Source organism: Megalopta genalis, chromosome 13 (assembly GCF_051020955.1).
Source record: "Megalopta genalis isolate 19385.01 chromosome 13, iyMegGena1_principal, whole genome shotgun sequence".
NCBI lineage: Eukaryota > Metazoa > Arthropoda > Insecta > Hymenoptera > Halictidae > Megalopta > Megalopta genalis.
In genome coordinates this window covers 9,976,334-9,993,587 of record NC_135025.1, presented here as the reverse complement: position 1 = coordinate 9,993,587, position 17,254 = coordinate 9,976,334, and the positions used below count along the sequence as shown (strand labels likewise).

General features: G+C 37.3%; 3 protein-coding genes across 5 annotated transcripts; 1 reads left to right on the top strand and 2 right to left on the bottom strand.

Moving 5' to 3' along the window:
• Positions 1-398: 398 nt before the first annotated feature.
• Positions 399-3,323, bottom strand: Tasp1 (Taspase 1). 2 transcript variants are annotated; one of them, XR_013034673.1, is made up of 9 exons: positions 2,943-3,323; positions 2,780-2,847; positions 2,440-2,711; positions 2,302-2,381; positions 1,814-1,881; positions 1,630-1,746; positions 1,349-1,539; positions 1,092-1,243; positions 399-1,027 (listed from the first exon to the last, which is right to left on the bottom strand). XR_013034673.1 is itself a non-coding variant. In XM_033478128.2 (9 exons), exons 1-9 carry the CDS (start codon positions 2,980-2,982, stop codon positions 935-937), a joined length of 1,071 nt encoding a protein of 356 aa, XP_033334019.2. In that variant the 5' UTR covers positions 2,983-3,320; the 3' UTR covers positions 399-934. The 2 variants fall into 2 exon arrangements, 1 of the variants encoding a protein (XP_033334019.2); XM_033478128.2 differs by having other exon boundaries at positions 1,359-1,539; positions 2,943-3,320.
• A 508-nt stretch (positions 3,324-3,831) lies between these two features.
• On the top strand, positions 3,832-17,212 carry LOC117224872 (uncharacterized). The gene is made up of 17 exons (XM_076525958.1): positions 3,832-5,210; positions 5,440-5,492; positions 5,644-5,725; positions 5,857-6,181; positions 6,271-6,356; positions 6,419-6,457; positions 6,667-6,701; positions 10,571-10,824; positions 10,877-10,973; positions 11,570-11,727; positions 11,791-11,893; positions 12,648-12,830; positions 12,947-13,116; positions 15,611-15,772; positions 16,012-16,368; positions 16,490-16,562; positions 16,634-17,212. The coding sequence occupies exons 1-17, from the start codon at positions 5,137-5,139 to the stop codon at positions 16,837-16,839; spliced, it is 2,457 nt and encodes an 818-aa protein (XP_076382073.1). The 5' UTR covers positions 3,832-5,136; the 3' UTR covers positions 16,840-17,212.
• lgs (BCL9 domain-containing protein legless) lies at positions 6,358-15,484 on the bottom strand. Of its 2 annotated transcripts, none has more exons than XM_033478178.2 (7): positions 13,614-15,484; positions 13,297-13,535; positions 12,935-13,220; positions 12,487-12,842; positions 11,549-12,011; positions 11,173-11,341; positions 6,358-11,091 (listed from the first exon to the last, which is right to left on the bottom strand). In XM_033478178.2, the coding sequence occupies exons 1-7, from the start codon at positions 13,897-13,899 to the stop codon at positions 9,282-9,284; spliced, it is 3,609 nt and encodes a 1,202-aa protein (XP_033334069.2). In that variant the 5' UTR covers positions 13,900-15,484; the 3' UTR covers positions 6,358-9,281. The 2 variants fall into 2 exon arrangements, with proteins under 2 accessions (XP_033334069.2, XP_033334067.2); XM_033478176.2 differs by having other exon boundaries at positions 11,173-11,377; positions 13,614-15,251.
• Positions 17,213-17,254: the final 42 nt, after the last annotated feature.

Below are 17,254 nucleotides of genomic sequence, written 5' to 3'. Positions count from 1 at the left end.
AATGGTATTTCCATTTCGGCGAGAAATTGTTTTGCGAAAACATCTTTTATCTTTACTGACAGCCAAGCAACTAAATTGTACTTGACCCTAGACTGTTTTCTTGAGAGTTGTTTGTAGAACTGTTAACGCAGCAGATTACATTTTTCTCTGTACGAAGACTTTTTTGATCTCATTTTTGTTATGTTCGTCATTTTCGTCTGCTTATTTGTTAACAAATGGATGTAATATCTTTTACTTTCCTCTAATAATTAACGTTAATATGAATGTTATATTTCTGAATATAATAACACAAGAATTATTTATTTATTACTATTTTTTTCAAATTATGCAACTTCAAATACATTCTTTTACAGTGTATAAAATACGATTGAATGTATGAAAACAATGCTCAAATATAATTTTGCTTGGAATAATACATTTTATTTGATTCTGGTTTCATAAAACTTTCACAAAACTTTGTTAAAAATACTGTAAAGATATAGTAAATGGGAGTTTGCTTAACAACATATGTATCCTAACAATAATTGGATAGAAACTGATAGCAGAGGATATCTGTGCCATTTGGATTGCTCATGGATGATCGGATTTCTATAAAGGAAGCAAGGCACTTCACTAATTATGTTTCCAAAATATATGTATAAGCTGTTCACTATTTCTATAAGGCAGCTTGTTCCTTGTTGAGCCTCGCAAGTTAATAACAACCATCCATTTTCAGAGGTACAGATATTATGTACTATCATTACGTCATACAGGTTTTCTATATCATGAAATAGTAATAATCGTGTATTTTGAGGTGTTGAATGTTATGAACTCTTTAAGACATTCCGTTTAACGTGTGTACAATCATTTTCTATAGGCAGTATTGCTTCGTCTTTTACTTATCGTTTAATAATAATAAACAGACCAAAAAATTGCATGTATTCAGACAGTATTATTAAGAGTCAGTTGTTTCGTTAATCTTGAAACATATTCCTTCCACAACTGCTTTTTTGCCAACTTCGTTAGGTGAGAGGCTGGACATATGACTCTAAAGAAATTCATATTGTATGTTAATCATGTTAATCTAATTAAAAAGAATTAAAAGTACTTACTACCGCTGATTGCTCAGTAGAATTCATGTAACCTATTATCATTGAATTAGTTGAATGACTCCATAGAAGATCACCCAGTCCTTCCTGCGGTGAATATCGAAGAGCAATGACACCTCCAAGTTTCTGTTCAAGTCCACACAAAAATTTTGAATCTAGAAAATGAATTAATTCGTTTATTAGATAACCAGGTGCTCTGGTACTTACATTTAAATATAAATGAAATTTATCACATTAACTGAAAATAGCAAAGTAGTTACGAGATTTCACCGATAAAATTGACTTTCATAGCATGATGTAAACTAGTGGTTGGACAGGAGCTATTTGAAATAGCTTCTGCAATTGTGCGTGCTAATGAAGTACGAATTAGGTGTTCTCCACAGCCAGATGTACTTGTTCCTACTGAGTATTTGTCTTTATATGCCCAAGTACCGCAACCCCATACTCCAGCCTTAAAATTATTTGACAGTATTATATTTAATATTCTTACACAATGTATGCAAATAATCCATATAAACAATAAATTAAAAGAATATAATACTTGTCCTACTCTTCCTGGATATTTTAATATAATACCACCGCTTGAACAGGCAGCAGCAATATTTCCTTCTTTATCAACACATATTGCACCAACTGTATCCATTCTCTTTTTGGCACACTATTAAATTATTATGAAGTTATAACTAAAATAAATAAGCAAACATACAATGTTAAAAATGGTTTACCTTTTGAATTTCCAGATCTGAATCCTCTACTTTCCTTTTGTAATGTTTATATATCTTTTGGGCTTTCACTAAAAATTATAATATCGTGAATATACATTTGTCAATGTGCTGTTATATTAGGTTTACTGGAAAGTATATAGTGTATATAGTGACTCCTATTAATATTCGGATACTTTTTAAAACACAATAATTTTTTTAAAGCTAGAATAAACGATTTGAATTTTTGTTAGATCATAAAGAGACTGGTATACTAGACAATGAGTAAACTACTTTATTACAATTTTGCTATTACTTGGAATGACAAAACAAAATAAAAGTCTCTCGTTTTTTGACTTTGTTATCCGAGCCTATAACGAAAATTTAAAAAATGTGTTTTGTAGATCTCGTTAAGTTATATGCATGCTGCAAATTTCAATTACTGTAATGAAAAATTTTAGTTGAATGAATTTGCAAATATTTAAAAACAAAAGTAATAATGTGCTTTATACTTGAAATTAGCTGTTCTGGAGGTAAAGTTTGAATCCCCATTTCTTGTGCCCATACGTGTGCTCCATTCCCAACTAGAAAGCTAATAATTTTGTTTTATTATCATAAATTGTATTGGGATTTCAATTTAACAAATTTACCTTGGTGGAATTCTGCCATATGCAATTTTAATTGACTGTTGTTCACAAAGACGTTTTGCTAACAACACAGGATTTTTTATTCCACTAACTGCACCGACTGCTCCGAACTGTAATGTTGTGCCATCCATCACACTGGCATCGCATTCAACAGTTCCTTCTAAAGTAAGATTAGAACCAAATCCAGCATTTGTTAGAGGTGAATTCTCTAATATCATTATAGTTTCTACTATTGCATCCAATGTATTGCCACCATTCTTTAAATTTTGAATACCCTTTGAAAATATACATCTTCCATTAAATACAAACAAACATAATTGTATGTAGAATCAATAAAACTTACAGTTTCACAGGCTAGGCGGCATAACTTTTGATATTTTTCCTTAAGAGCATTTGAATGCTTTCCTGCACCTAATGTTACATACAAACAATGTTCACTATATAATTAAATTGTTGAATTGGCTTAACGTTAAACATACTGATAAGTGTTATACGAGAAAACATACCTACGTGGACAGCAATAAACCCTTGTTTGACAATACTCATTACATCTATTTAGTTTTTATATTGTTATAGATTTCCAATTTGTACTTCCGTGCGAGTGATATTGATAAAAGTTTAATATAAAATAATATAAAATAAAAAATTTTAAACTTCTTTATTGAACACAGATAATATTGTGGTACTTAATTATCTAAATCAATATTTTCCTATTCGATGTTTTAATAGTGTACAATTTGTTTATACGATAATCGTATATTGCTCTGTACATAATAAAGTGTATAAACATACAGTCAACTGTAGGTAGGCTATGCACTTAATACGTACGATGACAGCGACAATGACAGTGACACCGGTCGGCCGGTTTCTAAGTTAGGGAACCGAAAACGACTATCCACCAAGTGATCCGACTATCGTTGGGATCCATAAACATTTTATTAAATTACATTGTTTTGCCATTATTAAATTATGTACAGTTTATTAATATTTATATATATATATGTGTGTAAATATTTGCAAGATTTATTTTATTGCAAATTTCATTGCAATTTCATTGCAAACAATCACACCAGTAATACTTGAGCACGTAGAATTTATAGAAGTGCTACGTAGAATTTATAGAAGTCAGCCAAGTCTGTTTCGGCCAAATACATATAAAACTCTTGGTAATGTACTTTGCGAGCAAATTTATACGAATTTGGTGCAAAATCACTGCTTTTGGTTCGCATTTAATATATATTTCGATAAGGCCAAATCCCTGGCGTAATACAGAAATAGATGGCTCGGTATTACGGAGCAGATGCTTTGCGTTGCCAAATCAATGGCAAACTTGGCGCAATCTTGTAGCGAAACGTTTCGTTTGAAGAGGGCAGGTCGGTAGCATTCATGTGGCACATGTGGCAGTTCTATAAGGTTTGGTCTAGATTTGGCCCGTATTTGGCATGTGCAAAGTGTTGGTGCCAAATCCGATGTGAGATGCGGAAACGGATGGCTCAGTATTTGACGTAACAGCGTTCTGTCAGATTCATGACAAATTGCTTACTGGGTATATACATGCATATTTTACGAAATAGGTGATTCATACCATTATTTGCATTTTTTATTATAGTGAAAACGGCAAAAAATGTACGTATAATCTAGTTCTAAAAAATATTACGGATATCAAAGAAATGCTGCAGAGCTATGAATCTTATACATTTGTATTTTCAATTGTACTTAACGGTACTACATCAACGTGTTCGTGTACGTATGATTACAATTGTGCTGCGATTTTGATCAAATTTTAATTGAACAAATGTCGGCGATAATATAGAGTTTCGCGATTTAGAATAAGTACTTGATCAGGAATCGTAGAGGAAATACGTATACCTCTTACTGAATAAGTTTACTCATTGTCTTTGCGTTCCAGTATTACTTTGATTGAATTGTACTACATTTAAGTATTGTCCATGGATAAACTATGCCGTACTGTCTTGAATTTCTGTGTTATGTAGGTCGATATAGCAGTTAACTTTGATCCATGAAAAAGAACCTAATTGAATATTAATAATAAACGACTCTTATATATATAGGAAATGATGTTTCATTCGTCTTCTTGTATTTGATCTCGTTATTATTACTTTAAAGAGGAATTTACCTCCAAGATCCTCATTCTATTCTCTTAGCTAATATGTACCAGATGTGCAACATACATAACGTTGTATGAAGTTGCAAGTTGCAAGTTGCAAGAAACAAATAATTGTACGTGGCCATCTAGCGATGGATCTCTGTGGCATCGCTCGAGCACTGCATACATGCCTGCATATAGGTATATGTATATGTATGTATGTATGTTTGTACAGTGCTTTAGTGGTGCTTTAGCACCGCCACCGCCACGTTACAGCTCATTGCTTCGTAAGCGTTGTGATTGTGTCGTTAATGTTGCAATTGTAGTGTTTCGAACTGTACATTAAATTGTGCATTAAATTGTGTCAACACAATGCAATAATCCTTGCATGCGTCAAACAGGTTGCGTTAAGCTGAACCTTTAAAAACGTGATGTGAAATCTGTCGTTTTGCATAGCTTGGACGATAAAAAAGGTACGTCGGTGTAAAGGTTAGATGCACCTGGATAGAACAGTTTTTAATTGAAAATCAAATGTAAGTTTGATAAATTATCCAGCACCGCATCTACTTACGAGCAATTAGATCGGACACAAAATGGAATCTAGTAAAATAGACGAGGATAGTCAACGTAATATTAATGAAGGGGACTGGATTTGTCCTGATACACAGTACGTAAATTATCTGATCATGTTTTACAATGATTTTGGCTGTCTGTTATTCTATACAAAACAGACATGCTGTACAGTGACAGTGTCTATTGTCGACTCGATAAAATAATATAACATTGGACAGCGTCATTTTTCATTTTAGAAAAGGATTTCTTTTAGCACAGGAAGACATTTAATTCTTGATTTGAGTTTTGTAGTATATTGTAAATATTGCTATTTAATATTCCAGATGTGCTAATATAAATTTTGCAAGAAGAAACTCTTGTAATCGGTGTGGAAAAGGTATATGACATTTGATATGGTAATGTATAGAACAGTTTTTTTAATAATATTGTTTAAAATAACATTGTATCTGTTACTAGCTACTGTTATCATCATTTTGTAGCTATTCTACTAATATTTATTTCACTAACAACAAAATATTCTTACACAGATAGGGGAGAATGCCCTAAGAAAAAGAAATTAGGACAAGAAATTGGGAAAGCAGCTGCGGAAAAGAGTAGAGGATTGTTTAGGTGAATATCACACATTTATGTGTCATATATTTCCAAAGAATATTTACAAAGAATATATATATAATGCAAATCAATGGATAATGATGATAAATATTGAAGATTTCATGTCATGATTTTCTGCAATGTTTCAGCGCGGACGATTGGCAATGCAGCAAATGTGGAAACGTAAACTGGGCTCGCAGACAACAGTGCAACATGTGTAATGCGCCAAAGTTTGGGGAGATCGAGGAGCGTACAGGATATGGAGGTGGTTATAATGACAGAGGGGTTGTCGAATATAAAGAGAGACGAGACGACGATGATGACTACGATGAGTTCGGGCGACGTAAAAAGAAACGGAAAATTGAGAACCGTTCGGACGATGACTCCAAAGATTCTAGGTATAGTAGCCCCGTGCGTAATTCATCTAAAAATAAAGACGAGAGAGACGAGGATGAAGATCGAAACGAAGAAAATGTAATTAAATCACTAATTATTTAACTCAAAAGTCATTATTGAAGCAAAAAGAAGACGAAAGAATTGATCGCTCGTGTCTATCGTTGCAGGAAGAAGACGAAGAAGAAGACGACGAGGATGGAGATCTATCGAAATATGATCTGAGCGAGTGGGATGACTTTGCATTAAAGAAAAAGTAAATTTCCAAAAGATTAATATTTCTGTACAATCGATGTATTACACATTATTAATTTTCAGTACAAACGGGAACACTCCGTCCTCGGAAGAGCGATCAAGGTAATAACGATAAGAATATAAAGAATAACATAAAAGAAAAAAACGAACAAGCCGTACGGTTCTGGAGATGTTCACTGGCGTGTAGTTAATGACAATTTCTTTATTATTAATTAAACAATTCGAAAAAGTATATAATGTACTTAATCGAAAAACCGAGAAAGTATTAACAAATGGTGGGTTTTTATACATTGTTTGTAACGTTTTTACAGAGATAAAGACGACTGGCGCGATTCGGGGACATCCAGTCAATGAGATGCTGCGCAGAAGGAAAGGTTTGACTTAGGTTTCGGGTATAAAATTGATTGTGAAAGTGACGAATTGCAATTACACTATTGCTTTGTAACTTTAGATAGTGTAATCTCTACTATATTCTATCGTAGACCAGTAGATGTTAAATTCTAAAAATGGCATGGTCAAAGAGGAAGATACACAGACTTAGCGAAACCTGAGGGGATTAAACTAGAATCGCTTATTAAGTGAATGATCTTTTTACAGGTGAGAGGAAACCCCACATGAGCGAGAATATCTCGGTGAAACCTAAAAGAGATTCACGCAACGCGTGAAAATTTAGTGATTTAGTAAGCACCTTTGGATAAAGTGATGATGGACAATATTATGACTTATTGCAAAGGGAATCGATTAACGATAAGCTTTACATTTTTGTGATTGAACTCCGGTAGCTTCGTTGACACAATGGATGGAAAGTGAAAATGTAGGTTACCTATTCGCGCAGTATTGTTTTTAAAAAATATTGCATCTAGTAATGCGGAGAAGTCGTAAAAAGTATTTGGCGCAGGTAGAACGTGTTTCGCACGTAAAGAAACAAAAATCCGAAAAAGAATGATACGAAAAATTGTAATTCTAATTATAACTCTATGGACGATGTTACGCGACTCGTTGTACAATTCTGCATTACGAAATCGTAGAAGAAATCTTATTTCTAATTAATTCGAACGTATGAAGTATTCGTAAATAGCTCTCTGTCATCGCTGCCGCCGCATCATTAAGACTTCTAATTATGATATCACAAACGCACGACGCTCTGGTAATCACGATTCGCTTTACGATTGCCTCAAGCTGCTTCGACAAAAATTATTTCTTTTTTATTTCTTTCGTAGTTTATTTCTGTCTCCTTATCTCTTTCTCTTGCTTTCTTCACTTTCACACTGTCTCTCTCATTCTCCATCTCTCTTTTTGCGCGTAAAACACTAACAATTAAATAAAACGTAATGTAGTATTAAAAAAAAGAATCATTCCCTAATGAATACAGATATGTATTTGATGTCTTCGGAATGAAGAGAAAAAAAGATACATGTTCTTGCTTTGACTATCACAGATCCGAGTAAGCTGGAAGCAGCCTGCTTAATTGAAAGATATAATGACATGATTTTTTGTTTGAACATGTCAGAGCCTGTGCTTGTTTCGCGATCAGGCGAGAGTGAAAACGATAAATGTAACGAGACGAAAAAAGGAAAATCCTCCAACTTCCGCTCTCTGACGCCGCATCATGAGAATCCATTTATCGATCAATTCTGATATACCGACTTCTTGTAAATATCTTTATTTTTCATTTATAATAAAAATCATTCATCAACAACATAATTGTTTCTTAGTCAGTTACTCTTCGTTTTTATCTTATTATTCGTAAACTACGTGGGGTCATGATTATGCACAGTTTTGTTGGTCACGTGGGAATCAATGAGGGATAGAGGAGGTGAGAAGGGATGGGCGATACTGCAAGGAGTATGTTGCAACAGGTATATATATATATATATATTTTATATATATATATTTTTATATATATATATATATAATATGTATATCGTTTATATGTACAATTATGAATTTGAGCTTGCTTGACTGCATTTCTTTTCATTTCTTGTAAGTATTTAATGATAAAAAGGAAGGATGATGAATGGCGTATTCATTCCCACTCCTTCGAAATACTTTTCCTTGATTCTCGCACAATCACTTTATCACGAGTAATTGTTTTAACGATAAAGAAAAAGGAGAATGGCAGTATGCCGAATACTCGCTTTTGCTTATCTTCTTTTTCCTTTATGCTTTTTCTCTTTTAAAGATGATTTTCTAGAAACATTCTCGTATTTCTCTTTAGTCACTACCGTATATTCCGATCGACGAAATAACGATCACTACGAAGAAACCGAATCTTACATTAATATTTACATGATCGCGTGAACAATGTTCTTTATGCGCCTATTTTCTCTTATTAATCTTTTTTCATTGTAAAAGTTTCGAATTTACAGAGAGAAAAATTTGACACGAACGAAAGAAACAAAGCTCAGCTGCTAAAAAAATTTTCTTTTACGTTTTGCTTATTCTTCTTGCGGCAGACATTACGAACGATTTTATCCTCGCTAACACCGAGAAAAACGCTTAAACGGCTCTAACATATAAAACAGAAACAACACCGTAAATAAAGAATTGAACGAGAAAAGCGTCCCTTGTCGCACGCCAGTCCATGTAACCATCGCGATTGAAATGGTCACGTGTATAATTACTCTTGATAATTAATACATCAACATCAGAACCTTAACAAATTCGACATATCTCTGTCCTTTACAAGATCGCTTAATATAATAATAAAAGTGTGTACACTCTCCAGAAATATTTTCGTACTCATCATCGGATCAGGTCATATCCTTGGGTAAACGCAGTCGTCGAAAGGACACCACAACAAAGGCCACCACAATTGTAAACATCGCCATTACGATATATCTTCTCTCTCTCTCTCTCTCTCTCTCTCTCTCTCTCTCTCTCTCTCTCTCTCTCTCTCTCTCTCTCTCTCAATCGTACATACTTTTTATTTGGGCATGAAGAATTGTTGATGCGAATGCGAATTCGGTGGTGGATGTAAATTAGGATGCGGTGGCCCGCTTCCCCTAGTACTGGTGGCATATAACTGCTGTTGGAAGTTATGGAATTGTTGAGCATAATTTGGGTCCGACATGCTAGGTCCACTACCAACGAAAGGGCTGTTTTTAAAATTACTAGTAGCACCACCCATGCTTGGCGGTAGTGGTTGAGTCGCGTCAGGAGGAGGTCCTAACCCCATAGGGCTGCCTTTGCTGCCGGATACGAACATACCAGGGTTAGCTTGATTGGGAACTTGCGACACCATTTCGGGCGGGAAGACTTTATCTGGATCCATCGAACCTCCTGGAAAGACACCGCCCCCAACCATGTGCTGCATTCGCATTAGATTTGGTTGGGGTCTCATGTTGCCGACCGGTCTCATCGAAGGATGCACACCGACTGACGAATTCATAGATTGACCGTCCATCCTCGGAGAGCCTCCCATGCTAGGAAGGCCTCCGGTCATAGCTGATGGCATGCCACCGTGTGGACCCATGTTATTTGGTACACAACCGTTCGGGAAGTACTGAAGATTTACAGAAGGCGTGCCCATTTTTGACTCTAAATTAGATAGAGGATTCGTGAACCGCTGAAGGAAGTCCAAACTTGGGGGCCCTCTCGGTGTGTGGCCAACATTGGGTCTCGCTGGTAAATATTGAATCGTGTTTGGAGCGCTGGGCTTCACTTGAACGTTCGCTCCATTGTAAGGGCTTGGGCCGGTCACGTGTCCTGTCATTAATCTCGGTGGTGGTGCATGTGGATCGCCACCCGGATACGCACCGCCTGCACTACCCGAATGGCTGCTCATCATGCCGTGACCCATGATGGGATGTCCCATTTTACTGGGTACCACTCCGGGACTTCCTGTATGTGATGTCGTGGGACTGTAGCTGGTCGGTGGCCCCGGTAAACCCATACACATTCCTCCCACTTCACCTGGCTCATTCGGCGGCCCACCCATATGACAATTTCCATTCATCTCGCTGCCCATTTGCATCATGTGCATATTGTGCGGGTTCCCGAATTGCATCATTCCGGTATTACCGGAGTGTATAGGTCCATCGTTACCCAACGAATTACTGGCCGCGGTGTTCGTCAATTGTTGACTCATTTGAGCTAACGAAGTTATAGGGTCGAAGTGATTTGTACTCATGGCGGTTAAACTGCCGAGTCGCCCTCCGATGTTGTTGGGATTTAGAGGCACATTGTCTGAAGGTTGACTCACGTTTATGGAAGGTCTACCACAAGGGAACGAGCCGGCTGTGCCTCCACCTAACGAAGGCACTACCGTTGTACTTCCAGAATTGTTTGGATTCACTACCGAAGATTGTTGTTGCTGTTGCTGCGGCGGTGGCTGCTGTTGCTGTGTCTGTTGCTGCTGCTGTTGTTGTTGCTGTTGTGTATCCTTTGTCGAAGGCGGAGATGTGTCGGGTTTTGTAGTAGGCGATGCTGGTACCGTTCTCGGTGGACCCATGCTGTCTGGTATGTTGGTATTATGCGGTACCGGACTACTTTGTGCACTTGCGCTTGATTTATTGCCAGGCTTTCCAGGATCAACTGGAGTATGAGGAGCACCATTGCCTGGTGTGTGCGGAGTATGAGGAGTATGAGGACTATGAAGTGAACCGGCAAAACCACGGTTCATACTATCCATCTGAACCGGACTCGCACCTTCAGATCTAGCAGAAAATTGATTGCTATTATCTAAATTTCCTGGCAAAATTCTATTCGATATTTCGGTGTTGCTGGTGGTGTTCCTAAAACGGAAAGAATGCTTATTTAATCATTACTGAGAAATGATTCTTCGAGACACTAGAAAAAACATACGATATACTTACGTGGACAAATTACCATCCTTTAAACTTGTATTTGGCTGTTTCTGTATAGTCAATTCCTGTCCCTCGAACGTGTTGAGGTATTGAATCTGTTGCGGACTCGGAACCGGCATCAAATTGGCTTCCTTAACGCCTGCTGCGTTCACTGCTCCAGTATGTTGTTTTTGCTGGGCTAAGGATTGCAGCGTGCGGCAAAACATACCATCCACTATGTTGTAACATATAACACGATCAATTCACCGCACAATACTACAGCAGTGAACTTTTGTCATATACTATGTATAGCATTATAGCATTACTTAGTATGGAAATCCTTTGTGAGCGATTCAATGTGAAATATATTATTTTATATATCTGAAAATGTATTTTGAAGACTTACCGTTTGGTGGTTGACTGTTAGGAAAATCCAGAGGTGAGTCCTTTTGTGCAGTTGGTCCACTTGGACTCAATGACGAGATGTGTGAGTGGGAAACCGGTGTGCCCGGATTACTGTGGTTTAATCTTGTCGTTGATACTGCAGTCGCGTTGCCAACTGTTGGATTGGGAGAATCCTGGCTGGTTGGACTCTGTCCAGGTAGATGGTTCGTTCTCTGATTGCTAAGTTGAAATTGCCTATTGCAGTCTGCCGGTGAATTTAATGCTGAACTTGCACGTGGCGATGGTAACGACAAATTACTAGTGGGATTATTCGGCGACGAAGGGTTCGGGCTTTGTATTGCGATCGGTACGCTTGCAGAACGAGTTGTTTGATGATATGGCGGTGGTGGTCCTTGACTTCGAGGGACTCCAACCATACCAGCACCTCTTAATGAAACTCCTGTACCAGGACTTCCAACGCTACCCTATAACGCGGACAAAAGTTACAGCTTGAATCAAACACCAGAAACACTAAACCAAATCCTATTAACTTTTAATCGACCAACTCTTGTAACGTATTAGAACATGCATTCACTTCAGAGTAAAACTCTCGCAGGTTACTCTTGAGTATCAAGACTCGAGTTGCACTTGGAACGCAGTAGGGTCACTCTCGGACTGCTACTCTCAGAATACGAAATCGGTTCGCATTTTGAAAGAACTTTTCGCGGTTGTGTGACCGCCACGTCGAATCGGTTTGTCGCTTAAAATAATTTAAATAAACAAATTTTTCAGATATCGTAAAAGAAACAGCCATTATAATTGATTGGGTATAGGTTTACCCTGGAGTGACATAAATACGTAGCAAGCAAAATGGATGTACCGTTTGAAAGTATTGTTAAGAGCAACTCCCGCAAGAAACTCTTAAATGGGCGCATGCCTTATACTTTAAAGAAGTACTACCTTGGTTTTCCCATCGAGAAACTGGTGCTGTAATTTATGCCAGTCCATGCTCGGAGGACACTGCGATGGTACCACTGGAGGAACATTTGTTGATGGACACGACGACACTGTTGTTCCTTGCGTTGTGTCTAATGTATTAGTAGGTTCTTCTTTGTGTTCAGGAAATAACATCATTTGCATTTTCCTTATGGTTGCTAATTGTACTTCTCTGTGTTGCCTTTGCTGCGGGGTTAAATTTTCATCTGGAACTTTAACACCCTGCAGGGATGGTTGCAAACTCCCTGGACCTGGACTGGTACTGCCTCCTAATAAATTGGGACTGTGTCCCATTGTACTATTAGAAGGTTGTGGATTTGCTGCAACAGAAAATATGTTATGCGTTAAATACAGATTAGTTGCATTTAATTCCTGGAAATGATAGTTTTTGCTGTGCTGAATATATAATTACCTGCATTTCCAGGTGAATTTGGTACAAGACAAGGCACGTCTATATTTGCGTCATCCAACGATGGTTCAGAATTGCCAAGAGAATTCCCACCATTCAAGTTTCTGAGATTGGGTTGTTCATTCCAAAATGGTGGAGCATTGGGATCAAGGGCCGGTAGATCTGGGGGTTGCTCCGTTGGAAAAGTATTATTTGTACCTCCTTGATGACCTTTCTGTTTCATCATGGCAAAATTGTTCAACCACTGTGCAGGATTTTGACGAAATTGGTTCACTTTGTTCGGATGTTTCTAAAATGATAAAATTAAATTTTTCATTTTACATAAAATGACATAATAAAAACAAGTTATCTGTTCCGAAACATACCTCTAAATACTTTTTAGTGCCTGGCTGTGCACAGTGATAAGCAATAATTGACGGATATTGCCCCTGCAATACTGCATCTGCACCTTTGTTTGCTAATGTTGTAGAAAATACAAAAATTTGACTTTGTTGTTGCATATATTGAGCTTCGCCGCTTCCTGTATTAGTTCCCATTTGTTTTCCAAGAACATTACTAACTAATGGCTGAATTCCATCTGCAGTAATCACATTACCACTACAATCTGTGAAACAATATAGAAATAACATAGTTATAAAAGAAACATTCGGCCAAGAAAGCGCAAGTAGAAATCTGCGCGTACCAGGTAAGTCATCTGTGGGATTGTTGTGATCTCCTTCCTGCTTCACCGAGTTTAAAATTGGCTGATTGGTATTATTATTTTGATTCTCTCCTGACAGTGTGCTTTCCCCGTTGGTGGGATCCAAGCAAGGATCTCTCGGGCATTCGACAGTATCCTCTCCAGTTGTGTCATCGTTGTTAGCTCCACTACTTTCCTCCTTGATCTTGACTGGATCAGTATCAGGCTCCTCTTTCACTACAGTGGTAGACACGCAACTCGGTTCGCTTGGTTTCTTTTCTGTTTTCATTTTTGGAGACTACTGAACGACTATTCTGTCAGACGGTGGTCAGCTGTGGAAAAATCAGACGCATGGCCACTATGGTCCGCTCCGCGCGGATATAACGACACACACGAACCGTTGATTGAGGTTAACAACAAAAAGGACCGTCGACCGGTACCCGTGGTGCGAGCGAATCCTCACAGAACGGTGTACAATACCCTTCTCGTAGAAGTCATGTCCGTCCGGATCTGTTACTTCCCGTGCAAACGTTCTGGCGGCCGTCGCTTCCGCTTATTCTCAGTCATTTAATCCGGGCCAACCGCGGAATCGGATTCCTACGCATGGAGGAATCACGGTTGTCAGCGGGCGACTGATAGAAGAACACGATACAGCCAAGACCAACACACCACGGTGGTAACACGATGAAAAATATTCGAAATGTCAGCCTCGTCTTCGCAGCGAGCACATAGCGCGCCTCCGGTTCTAATGTCGCTGGGAACACCACGTTGTAGCTGCGTAAGACGTGTCCAAAACATAGAACGGGGGCCAATGCACGCTACACTCAGATTTCCTTGCCGTTCGCAAGCATTGTTCTCCAACTTTATTTGTCACTTCATGGTCGCTTTGATTATTTATTTCTTTTACGCACGGCTGCCAACCACCCGTCGAAAGTTAGACATCGTTTTAACGCGCCTCGGGTCGACAAGGATCAACTTATATGCGGCCACAACGGATAGACGAGGACAGAACTAAGAGCGCACCCAGCCGTACTTGACTCGTTCCCTTACACTCGATCGCCCGCAGGGTTACTATTTTGGTCCTTTCTTTGCTTGTATTTTCACCATTCTTTCGCACCTTTATCGCGAGTATCTGCGTGTCGAACGCATACCTTTGTCTGTTCCGCGGCCAACATCGACTTCGAATTTCACACCGATATCTCCCTAGACAAGGGATCAGCTCATTTTCCTCACGGAATCAAAACTTTCGAAAATTAAATTTGGAATACGAGTGGTACAAGAGAGGACAGGAACAAACCTATCGGCGCTACCTAGTGCTTCTCGGTTCTTTTCACTTTCGTTACTTTTTACCGTACGCGGAACGACACCGTCCCGTATATGGTTATACTTTCGAGGCGGTATTTTTAAAATGTACAACTCGGAACGATTGTAACACAAGAAAAAAATCCGAATTTCTAAAAAGATATAAGAATTGCTTTTTCACTTCTTGTATTCACGGGTTCGAGTTATGTGTGCAAACTCGTGAACGCGTCACTGATATTGGTTACAAGAATACGAGGAGGAGAAAACCGAAAATTCTCTCGAACTGTTGATAACTGTTGAGAATTCTACCATCCGTCCGTCTCGTTCTAATGAAAGCAAAATTGTTCGTGTAACGCATTCATTATGTTATATGTTATTTTAAGATTATATATCTTATGTTTATATATTAAGATTTTTCAATTAAATTTTATAAATTCTATATATTCATCGTATTTATTAAATGTGATACATATAGAAAATAATAAGTAAACATAATACTCGAAAACGTGTACATACATATTTTCGCATCGACGGACTTGTTGAATTTACTTAAGTTTCATAAATTTATACAAGGTGGTGTAATTATACAACACAAATTTAACCTACAACTTTTCGTAAGATCTAAAAAACAAACATATATCCAATAATGAAGAGTTACAACGATATTTTCTACTTCACAGGTTAAACAAACCGGTTGAAACATGTCACAGTTAGAATTAGATCCCCAATTTACTCAAGGTTTACATCTTTTACATTCCACTAACAAAGATTCAGCAGAGCAATTGCGAATACTTTTAGATGAGGCGATTAAACAAAAGTACGGACCATCAAAAATGTTATCCAATGTGCTACATAAAAAGGTAATTAGAGTAAAAGTAAAATTGATCGCGGTATATTGGATGACAAGAAAATTCCTTTGAGTTGAAGCGATCAATATTTACTAAAATATTGTACTTACAGATTTAGTTCTCATATCAGGGTACTCGTGAAGCATAGAAGATTTCATTTACGTAAAACGATATCCAGTACTTGATCCCTCTGTATGCGTTAATTATGATCTGTTCTTTGAACTATTAGTCTTACATTTCTTGGTTTTCAGTATATGATGGAGGAACCAGTGCTGAGCGATCACAGCAGCAGCAGTAGCAAAAAGAGTAAAAGCTCTTCTTCTAAACACTCGAGTAAATCTAGTAAAAATAGTTCGCCTGTGAATCTACCAACAAGGGACACGCCTCCTGATATTATACAGACTGACACCTTGGCATTAGAGATATTGGAGGATGATTTGACATGTGTTATTTGCAAAGGAATGGATGTTGGAGCTAGGAATAGACTCGTAGAGTGTCTGGAGTGTCATTCTCTGTACCACCAAGAATGTCATGTTCCACATATACTAGATTCGCAAATAGATGTCCCAGGATTAGTTTGGTATTGCTCAAATTGTTCAAAATCTCAGGTGTGTGTATTCACTCGCATTATAATTTATTTTCTTCTACCTATGATTGTTTTCTTTCATTCGGTAAAAAACTATGACTTTCGAACGATACATTACAAGAAATGTACCTTTTTATCCATAGGTCTCTAAAGAAAGGAGTTCACCAAAAACAGTGATAGAGAACAAAAGTAAAGAACAGAAGAAATCTAATTCAAGTAAGTTTCATCCATAAACTAATTGCAAATAAATCCGTTTGTGTTTAATCACTTTTTCTTTTTCTGATTAGGTGGTGGAAATAAAGTGACACCTAATATTCATATAATAAGTGCAGACAGGAGATTAAAAGACATGATGAAGAAAGCAAAGCAGGATAAACGAAGTACAAGTAATAGTCAAAGTTCAAAAAACTCCTCATCCAGTTTGCCAGCGTTGTCATCGACTAAATCTCAGGAGAAATCTCTATTATACAAGATAAAATCAGGTGTGGAATGAAATTTTTCTGCACAAGATTATCGTGACAATATTTTATAATATAGAAGAAACTTAAATGAATGTTATAATACAAATCTTTACGAGACAACTGTAAGCGATCAACCGATTGAAGAGAGTAGTAGAAAATACAGTGAACGTCGGAAATATAGTCAACGAAAAAACAATGGATCGTTTAATGCCAAAGAGAACATGAATAATCATTGAACGAAGAATATCAATTTTATATCCAGCCAACCGCTGTTACGATTTAAAAAGAAAATTGTAAGGACCGCAATACGTGACTTGTTATTTATAGTTTTTAAAGCTAGAAGAATAGAATTTTTGGTACAGATGTATGTTCGACTTAAATACAAATATAGTTCACACGGAAAAATGTTTTTTTTTAACAACCATCATGATCGGTCACAGGTATTTC

Bases quoted from the DNA above. Each gene is read 5' to 3' on its own strand.
- Tasp1 (XM_033478128.2), bottom strand. From the start codon at position 2,982: ATGAGTATTGTCAAACAAGGGTTTATTGCTGTCCACGTAG. The intron at 1,747-1,813 runs GTAAACCATTTT...ATAATTTAATAG, and splicing joins CAGATCTGGAAATTCAAAAG to TGTGCCAAAAAGAGAATGGA. The intron at 1,244-1,358 runs GTGAAATCTCGT...TTCATTTTCTAG, and splicing joins TATGAAAGTCAATTTTATCG to ATTCAAAATTTTTGTGTGGA.
- LOC117224872 (XM_076525958.1), top strand. From the start codon at position 5,137: ATGGAATCTAGTAAAATAGACGAGGATAGTCAACGTAATATTAATGAA. The intron at 12,831-12,946 runs GTTGTGGATTTG...CTGCATTTCCAG, and splicing joins TCCCATTGTACTATTAGAAG to GTGAATTTGGTACAAGACAA. The intron at 16,369-16,489 runs GTGTGTGTATTC...TTTTATCCATAG, and splicing joins CAAATTGTTCAAAATCTCAG to GTCTCTAAAGAAAGGAGTTC.
- lgs (XM_033478176.2), bottom strand. From the start codon at position 13,899: ATGAAAACAGAAAAGAAACCAAGCGAACCGAGTTGCGTGTCTACCACT. The intron at 13,536-13,613 runs GTACGCGCAGAT...ATTGTTTCACAG, and splicing joins TCCCACAGATGACTTACCTG to ATTGTAGTGGTAATGTGATT. The intron at 13,221-13,296 runs GTATGTTTCGGA...TTATCATTTTAG, and splicing joins GCACTAAAAAGTATTTAGAG to AAACATCCGAACAAAGTGAA.